Raw genomic sequence first — 10,683 nt, 5'->3', positions numbered from 1 at the left:
TTTTCTTGTTAGAACTCATCATATACACTATCGCTCATATGTAAAGCAACAAATTAAAAAACATAATCATTTTATTAAAAGAACAATTCTTTTTAATTTAAATTAATTTTATAATTAATAAGTATCTAAGCACTTCCTACCTCAATTTATATACGGATATCTTTATTTACGTAGTTTTTATACAACATTTTATTTCGGACATGGTTCATAAGTAAAGAAACCAAACCCTATATTCAATGCAATTGATATAATTTATTATATTATTATATATTTAATGATTATAAATTAAACAAAAAAATCTAGAAAAGTTTCGAAATGGTGAAAAACAGTAAAATTACAGTATATTTAAATTTAAACAAATCGATCATTTCAAGGACGATTTCCAATTATAACAGAAGGAATACACTGGAAGAAGTTCTACAAATACAAGACTAGCAACTGTGGACAGGAAAATAAAAACGCTTGTTGTTCGCGACACTTATCAGCACATCCCGCATAAATCAAAAAAATAAACGAACTTAGTATGTTGGTGAGTACCATAAAACGAAGACTAAAAAGAGCTGGTCTCTCTGGTAGAAAACCAACAAAGAAGCTCTTCTTTTCTGCAAACTATAGAGCAACAAAGTACTATTTGCTAGAGAACATGTGAACTGGACAGATGGGTAATGGAAAACAATTTTGTTTTCCGATGAAAGTCGGCTCCAATTATTCAAATCTGATGGTATTTCATAGGTAAGAGGACACATTAATGAAAAGTATAAACCCAAGTACACTAAACCCACTGTGAAGCATGGTGGAGGAGACGTGGTTGGTTTGGCATGGGCCCACTGGTTAAGTTAGACGGGATAACGGATCGTTTTGTTTATCGTGACATTCTCTAGAATCATATGCTTTCATTTGACGAAAGTAACATCAGTTTAAGGTGAAACTTCCAGCACGACGATCAGAATCATACGACTAACTTAGTTAAAGAATGGTTCGCTTCTCAAAGAGTACGTGTCATGCCTTGGCCAGTACAAAACCCAGACTTCAATCCAATGGAAAACTTTTGAGAAGAAATTGATCGGAAAATCCCTGCAAAAAGACTGTCAAATATGAAAGAACTCTACGAACTCACTCGACAGAAATTTCGAACGTATATATTGAAAAGTTACCAAAATCAATGAAGAAAAGGTGTTTAGAAGTTAATGGATATGCTACTAAACACTAAATAAAAGAAGGCTAAATGCACGTAATGTTATTTTATTTTAAAGCTCTAATTTTGACCCTTGAATATTTTGCAAATATTAATAAATACCTAACTAAAACCACTAATAAACAATTATATTTATGTATTGTTTTTTTATCAAACATACTGCATAACTGAGAATAATATGGATATTTACACGTACACTTTTATCAAGACAAATGAAAATTTAAAAAGTTGCTCTACATATGAGCGATAGTGCATATCATAGCATTAAGTCTATGCTTAATTTCATTTATTCAAGGCTGGAAACTGATTACAGTTATTGATAAAATATCCTTCCAATCCAAAGAAATTTGAAGTGATTGTTTTGTACCATAAAGGAATATAAGGTATATAATTAACAAAAATAATAAAATTTAACAACAATTTATTTCTTATACATATGATTACAACAAAATGCAATTAATAGCATATGATACAAAGGAATGTCAAAAAAAATTTACAAACATTTAGTTTTGTCATAGTTTTAAAACTTATTGTAAAAAATTACACTTATATATAATATCATTATAGAAACATCTTTCAATAATTTCCCTAAAATATTTAGGGAGTTATTTTTCTAACACACAATACACGTTAGATCTAATAAAAACTAGGTAGGGTGAACAGTCGATGATGGGTTAGTTTTGAGGACCCAGTCTTTGGCAAATATTTCCTACTCTAATTTTTAAATTATGTATGACATCTACAGCCAGATCTTCAACTGTAGTATATTTACATTTTTGAAAGTTAAAAATATCCGCCAAAAATCCCATTACTTGTTCTTTAAAGTAAACACATGTTTCTCTTAACAGTTCATCTGATCCCAAGAATCCCCAAGCTAATAATGGCGACAGTTGTTCTGAAATGGTATAGAAGTGAGCCATAAATCCAGTAGGAAATTTCAACTTTCTTCTTTTAGCTTTGAGAACGGACCAAACAGCGGTGGTAAGAGCAGTTTCTTTAAAACCATTAGATAACCATCTGTTCTGAATAACAGCAGTTACACTGCTTGGCGGACTGTCGAGGTCTTCAAAAGCATCCATTAAGATATAGTCTAAAACTACGTCATAAAAAGTTAAGGCTTTTACTCCTTTTGTACTTAGTTCTTCTTCCAATTCCCTCCAATTGCCGGCATCTTGAATGTAATTGAGCATTTCTTCATACCCCATTAGGAAGTCTTTAGGGTCTTTATCGGCGTATAAGAGAAGATCTGCGAGGATTTGTCGGCCAGCGTCAGCAAACCATACGTAATTCACATGATCTCTCAACAGATGCTGAAATGCCAATCGCAAGCAATGTAGTTTTGCCAAATATTCACCATCTGAACCACATTTAACCACTTCAGTTCTCAACGTTCTGCAGGGGATACCTCCATTTTCCAATTGTCTTAGAGCCGCTTGATATAAAGGATAGGACTCCAAGTCGGGAAAATATTCCCCAAATTCTTCGAACTCCCTCAAATCAGCCACCTGCAATTCAAAAATGGGATAATGAAGTCAAAAACATTTATTTTCATTTAATACCTGGTCTTGTGCAGATGCGAAACTTTCTCCACCGGACATGTCGGCATCGTGAGGTTCATTTTTCGAGCTGCCAGGACGAAACAGAACGGAACGCTCGTCCAGGAACAACATTTCCGAATTTTCCTGCAACTCTATAGCATACTCCAGCAACTGTTGTAGGTCCTTGCAAAATCCCGCTTCTTCCGGACTTAACATGGCCAAAGGACCTCCCCCATCTTTGGACCGGTACGCGGCCAGCGCATCCTCCCAATAACTTATACAGGTCTCCAGAGCTTCCATACCTTAAAAGAAAATAGTTTTAGAATTTATTTATTTAAATTAATTTAATTGACATTAATTTGTAAATAAAAAACATTACGATTATAATATTTTATCGTTTTATTGTTCGTCTCCATTTGTAACAGCTCAAATAACTCAATCTTTTGCAATTAAGAAATGAGGTTTAGGCCGAATCGCTATCAATAAATTTTCATCAACTGCACTTGTACATTCATTGGCAATGTCAACGATGCATCAGCAGTCTGTTTAAATAACATTAGAACATCACTTTGGCCTGTCCATCACAAAGACAGAACAATAATGTAATAAAATTTATCCGTCAATTGGAAAACCATTTCTTTATAATTATCGACGTATTTGCTTAAAGGGTTGTGTATATTTATTACCTTGACTTTTATCATTTTTATATGGAATGGAAATGTATTTTATGTTTCATTTGATAATTGTGTTATACAATACATTACGTATTATTGCAATTAAATGGATGTGTTATGTACTGTCACAACACAGTACAAATTTACATCACCTCTAAATGCATCAATTGCACCAGTAAAATTATGCTTGAGTGAAATATTTGCTAAGCATTATTAGGAAGAGGGCAATTGCAAAATTGAAGTGGTGATTGCCTTTGATGGACTCGGTACTTGAGACTAGAACAAACTGTAATAAACCTTTGAAACTGTAGTATGTTTGATCATAAATTTTTTAATTTGTAACAGCGTACTATCGCAGTTCAATTCCTAAATGTACATTATTTATTCAATATCCAAAAACTGTTGATATATTTACATCAAAAATATTTATGTTTTGATTTGAAAACACTCAATAATTGGCAATATAAAATCTTTATTAGTCAGATAACTGGTGTTATGGACAAGTTCTCGATTTATTTAACACAAAAAATATTTGGAATGTATAAATAAGTATGTACTAATTACATATCATTCCAATATGATAAGAATTGTTTACATATATGAAGAAAATTATGCGAAATATGTGCTTCACTTAATTGGTTCGGTCCATCCACTTTAATCTATGTACGGAAAAATAATTACAAACATGCAGACTTGATTATCTTAGACTAGACTCTTAACGCTCGTAATTCCGTCACGTAATATTTTTAAGAAAATTAATCAACTGCTGGGGTCAAAAGGTTTCTGTAAAGTGCTGTTCTTTCGATAATATCAAGAGAATAAACCGACATCAAAACATGTTGGCCGTAATTTCTAAATTAATTTAAATAAGTGAAATTTATTATACTAACACACATGTACAAAAGACCATAAAAAGTGATTGATAAAGCGGGGTCAAAATTAATTTGTATCAATTATTGTTGAGTTTTTAACAGCTAGTTCTACAAGCTTTCTTTGACATAACTTCGAATTTAATATTAAAAACTATAAAAAAATGTCTTACAATACTAACTGCTAAGATAATTGTTAAGATTTAAAATTTGGTGGATGTTTAATTCGATTAGTGCCAGACACAAATATGCATTGTTAAAAGTCTGCAGGGTTAAATGTCAAGGTGATAAAATCATATATCGTGTATATCAGTGAGATTTAATGGAACGAGGTGTAGTGCTCACTTAAGACGGTGACTCACTCGATTTACAATTGAGAGGAGAAAGGAAGTTGGGAGATGGAAAAATGCACATATCCGCCACAAAAGATAAAATACAAACTCAAAGGTAGAGTTTAATTAAAACGTGATTCACCATGAAATAATATACGTTAATTGGGAAATTTTCATTAATACTTCATGAAATTTTGATTTTTAAAAAATTAAACAAAAAAATAATTAATAAGTTTACTAAATACGGTGTTGTCCATGGAAATTTGGTGAAATAAAAAAAAAAATGTTGAGATAATTTCGTATATTTTGATAGTTTAGTGATTCAATGATTGTATCGAATATATGTATATATTTTTTATGTAATTCAATGGAATAAAATTTATTATTTTTTTATTTTTACTATAAAATTTATAAAAATTAGTGAACTTCGATCGTATGATACAGAGTAATTTTTATTGCACGGAGTTCTTTATTTACTATGTTTATGTTATTCTTCATTAAAATCTAGTTATAAATAAAAGAGTTACGGAGGAAGTTTCGTTATTAAAAGAATCACACAAAAAATATATTCTGTGTGTTCTGTATTCTGTGTAATATTAAACACACTTTTGATCGTATTTTAACCAGTGATTTTTTTTTCGAGTCAGCTGCTTTCTTGACTGTAGAAATTAGTGGACCAGTGATTATCACTAATGACAGTGTGGTTCATGGACTAATAAACCTTTTATTCATAACTTGATTTAAATAAATAGTTACTCAAATAGATAACCATTCTTCCCAGATTTAATTTATATTTATTTTAATAAAAAATTTGAAAAAAATTAATAAGGTGCTTATTTATATAATTTATATAATATAATTTTGTATTGGTTTAGTGAATCAGAAGAAATAATTTCATTAGAATATAATTTTTCTTTAATATAGATTTGTAAGAATCCAATAATATTTTTTTCATTGGCCAAATTCAGTGGATTAATAAATACTTTTCAATGTTTCTAAAATTTTTTGCTATAGTTCTTTACAAACTATGTTTTGGGTTATTGTTCATTAAAATCTAGTTATGAACAAAATAGTTACGAGGAAGTTTCTTTATTAAAAGGACCACACAAAAACTACATATTGTGTGTTCCCTATAATATTAACACACTTTTGATGATCATATTTTAGTCAGTGATTTAGTCGGCTGATTTCTTGCCTTAGTGGACCAGTGAGTATAACTAAGAATAGTGTGGTTCATGGACCAATAACTCTTTTATTTATACCTTGATTTTAATGTATAGTTACTCAAATAGATAATCTGAAAATATTGAATAAGGTACTTTTTATGAAATGAATAAGTATATTTTTAACAAAATATTGATAATTTTGTATGTACCCATAGTTTAGTGAATCGGAAGAAATAATTTTATTAGAAGAATATGATTTTTATTTTAATATAGATTTGTAATGCAATAATATTTTTTTCGTTGGCGAAATTCAGTGCATGCATAGAGTTTATTGTCTATGTTTTGTACATTAAAATAAAATAAATAAAAGAGTAGCGGAGGTGTTTTCTTATTAAATGGGATACACAGAAACTATGTGTTGTATGTTCTATATAATATTAAACACACTTTTGATTATCATATTTTAATCAGCGTTCCACTAAGAAAAATCAATTCTACATTATTTTCTAAATTTTATATAATTTCCGATATTTCCATGATTTACAGGATCAAAATCAATCACTGAATTGGTAAGGAATACATATGTTCTTGCAAAAATTTGTGGTGACACAAACCTGGTGAAAGTAAAAATACAAAAAGATAATCCATCTTGTCACGGAGCACCTATCATTCATCAATGGTATAAGAAGAATCAAATTAAGTTGGTCACATGACCTCAGATCTCCTATTGAGTATCTGTTATGTGACAACAAATAAAAATCAAAGACTTATAAGGTTGAAAAACTATTGGGATGTAATAATCATTGATCAGTACCCGACGTCAGTAAACAGCTTAGAAAAACAGCTGCAGTAGTAAAAGCAAAAGATGAATCCAATAAATAAAAACAATTAAAAGCATTTTTAATTTTATTGAAATTCAAAATATATAAATAATACATCAAAAGAATAGAGTCTCATATTTTTGGCCAAACTGTATATTCCTAAAAACCATCAAATATTTGTGTGGAGGCTACACTGGGCAGTTTTGGTGCACTAACAGTGCCGTAAATTATACCGGTTGAATGAATGCGCCAAAAGTCCCGAATGACGTAAGCACATGACGAAATACCGAGAATAGGAAAACGAAGGATACGAAAGAGAATGAATAATTCGACTGTGCGTAATCTGATCTCGCATGAATTGAGTTGAATAGCCCTGAAAATTAAACACATCCTTCGACTCAGTTCTCCGGTTTTACGGCGGAGAGTCAGATTAATCATCTCACTGTTTTGAGAGGAATACGATATGTGTTTCATAAATACAAAATACTTTTACTTTTTTATACATATATTTGTTCTTAAATGTAATACGAGTAGAGGACATTAACGTTATGCTCTATTTTTATAAATTACACGAAACACTAAACTGTGCATATTGGTGCATAGTGGTTGAGGTATAATGTAAGAATTGGTCTGCAGCCTTACCATAACATAGTAAAATTTATCAATTACTATGCCAGTTGTGGTCTTGTGTTTTATTTATAAACGTCTTAACATCTCATTTGTATTCATGTAAATCATGTTTAGGTCTTCGTAAATATTTCACAAATATAAATAAGTGTTACGTGAGTTTATATGCTCAGCTACAGTCAAAACCTTATAGATGTTGACAGTAATAAACAGCTAATACACAAGGCAAATAGTTAATAAACCATTTACACTTTAATAAACCTATTTTATTATAAACACTTCAAGTTTACCTAAAATGATTGATTTCAACGTCGAACTTAGGAAAATATACAGTGGACTTGATTAACTGGGTCATTTTAGTATCCATTACATTTCATACACAATTAGAATAAAATCAACTGACATTTACAGATATAATATACTGCATGTAATAAATTATAATTTTTTACTTATCGTTATCGAACATGAAATCCATATTATGGTAGCCATTTATGGTTAACGCTAAGTTGTAGCAGGGATTTTTCTAATACTTCAGACACAATTTGCATAGGCGGCATAGTTATTGTAATTTCCTTGACATATTAACTTTGGCTGACAAAAATGAACGTTTAACAGTTTCCTTAGAATTAAGGTATTCCTAACCTCAGTTGATAATATTGTGGTACATTTAAAATGGGAACATTATTTATAATTAATTCTCTTTTAATGAATATATATATATATATATATATATATATATATATATATATATATATATATATATATATATATATAATGTATAATATATATTACATCAACTTTTTCTCATTATTAGTATGAATATGAAACAGGACATGTGTCATTTCCTAGATATATATTTACAACCTAAGAAATAGTTTTTTAGTTATATCATGTACTGGTTAACATATAAGGTGCAGTAAGGTTTGCCTTTTTATTGGGCTTACACGTTAAAAACAATACGAATAATATCCCTATTAAATTATCTGATACTAATTCTGTGTGATGACAATGAAATCAATTAAGTTGGGAATATTTTACAATACTTTTTTCCGAGATTTTAAATCTGCAAAATCATCAACTATATCGTCGTATAAAATCTTATTCATTAGTTGTGACTCTATGTACAAAAGAGTTAAGGCGTTTAGCTTTTCTAGACTTAAAATAGATCGCAGAAAATTTTTCAGCTGCTTTAAGCAAGATAAGCTTCTCTCACCCGAACAATTTGTCGTTGGCATACAATGAGCCATGCGATTTACTAGATCCATGTTTGGATAACTGTTCTCCAAATTCTATTTTCAAATTAATGATTTAATGATTCAGAATCAAAATTCTTTCAGAAGATAGGTGGCATTCATATTTCTGAACTATATCAGTTTCTAAATCATAAGGATAGTACAAAAATATTTAATTGGTGAATTATATCACACGTTAATTGAATGGTGGGAGTGGGCCTAATAACATTTAAATATATGCAGAACAAATTATAGTAATAATTAATTTAAAAAATGAGTAATAATTACTAATTTTAAATTGTAATATTTAAACTCTATTGAAATATTTTAAAAGTTTATCACCGAACTATATTTTGCTAAACTAATTTCTCATATACAAATGTTAGAAGTATTTATATTGCAACTTTATTAAATTTTTTATTTTTATTTATTTTTGTAAGGCAAAAAAATTGGGCCAAATTTGTTGCCCCCTAAAATCTGCCACCAAATAAATTGAAAAGTAGTAATTTGACTAAGAAATAAATCGTATGAACAAATATATTATAGAAAGGACAGATTATATTAATTTTTTCACATTGTTGAAAGAAGTTTAATGGTTGGGTTGATATAAAATGTATGGTGATGTCTGCTATTCTGAAAAGGAACTAAAAAATTAAGATGTTTTAATATTCTGAGACAAAGACCCGTGTAAAAGATTATAAAGTAAATTTGGTTGTAAATTTTATAATACGAATTCCAAATTGAAGAACAATAATCCAGTTTTGATTATAAAATATAATAGTGATTTGAAGTTATTAAGTTGTGAAAATCAAACTAAATCAAAGCATTTTCTAGTTAAAAATAAAAAACTAAGTACATCATTGTGTTTGGCGTCTGTTATATTTAAAAAATAGATATATTGAATTTTAGTAAGACATAAAATAAAATCATTGATAGACCATTTAATGATAAAATTACATTTTTCTAATAAATTTATTATTTGTGATAAAAAATCTTGAAATGAATGTTAAATATATTGGATTATCAGATTTAAGAATCATCCATCACAATTTGTTCTCGGTAATGAGATGTACAAGTTCAGTTTTGACTGATACACTACTATATATTATACACTTTTAAAGATATTTTACACTGTTACTCTCAGCGTCTGATATTATTTTTACATTTTATGACATGACCCAATTTAAAAGAGTATAAACTAAATCCACTTTTTTCATAAAAGACAATTTTTGTTATTTGTGACTGTGAAAAATGAAATAACAGGTGGGCTGAAATGTTCGTAGGCTGTCACATAAATGGCGCTACTAGTATTAAATCCATATGATTTTCAGTTAGCTCTAACCTTCAAACGACATGTGTATAAATTTGACAGCTGTCATAGTCGCTATTAGTGTTTTGTAAGTTATAGTATTTTGAGTGAAGCAACTTTTGTTAGTTGGAAAAAAAGGAATTTCGTATGTTAATAAAGCACTGCTTTTTGGCAAAAAAAATATGATTGTTTGGGTATGAGAAAGCTCTGTTCAAAGTGGGAACTGTGCGAGCTCACAATCGACCAAAAACAACAACGAATTGATGATTCTGAGCAGTGTTTGGAGCTGTTCAATCGAAATAAACCCGAATTTTTGCTTCGATATGTGACAATGGATGAAACATGGCTTCGTCATTTCACACCGGAGTCAACCGAGTGGACTGCAGCCTATTTTTAGGCTAAAGACAAATTTTACTATAAAAATGGTATCGAAAAATTGTATGATCGCTATAATCGTTGTATTGCCCTCGAAGGCAATTATATTGAATAATAAAATCAAATTCTATGAAAAAAAAAAAAAGATTTTTTCTATGCTATCCTACGAACTTTTCAGCCCAACTGTTATGTAGACTTCCGTCCGGTTAAATGGAAAGCAAACTTTAAGGCAGCTAATATTCATTAAAATACTACATGGATATTTCTAACATACATGAATCACATTGTGTACATTTACTGTGTAAAAATGTTTAGTTAGAATATAACTGTTTCAAAAATAGTATATAAAAACTAAGGCAAACAGGGAAATAAACTTAATGTAATCTATTTTAAAATAATAATAAAAAAATCAAGGGTATGTATTCCATATTTATACAGTTGCAATACATATAGTGAATCATTTGAGGTCAAAAACTTATAAATATTTATGATTAATAATTATTAATTAATTAATACATGTTTATATCAAAAATTCGTTTTCGAAA

At 29.3% G+C, this 10,683-nt stretch overlaps 1 protein-coding gene across 1 annotated transcript in view; it reads right to left on the bottom strand.

Annotated features, from left to right (window-relative positions):
* Positions 1 to 1,599: 1,599 nt before the first annotated feature.
* The window catches only part of LOC109594007 (mitoguardin), a 121,847-nt gene continuing 112,763 nt past the window's right edge, over positions 1,600 to 10,683 (bottom strand). The window contains exons 4-5 of the mRNA XM_049965913.1: positions 2,755 to 3,035; positions 1,600 to 2,700 (exon numbers count right to left, since the gene is read on the bottom strand). Of these exons, the coding sequence (XP_049821870.1) occupies positions 1,870 to 2,700; positions 2,755 to 3,035 (1,112 nt within the window). The 3' untranslated portion in view covers positions 1,600 to 1,869. The remainder of the gene's footprint in view (positions 2,701 to 2,754; positions 3,036 to 10,683) is intronic.

Source organism: Aethina tumida, chromosome 4 (assembly GCF_024364675.1).
Source record: "Aethina tumida isolate Nest 87 chromosome 4, icAetTumi1.1, whole genome shotgun sequence".
NCBI lineage: Eukaryota > Metazoa > Arthropoda > Insecta > Coleoptera > Nitidulidae > Aethina > Aethina tumida.
This window is presented reverse-complemented; position numbering and strand designations above follow the sequence as displayed.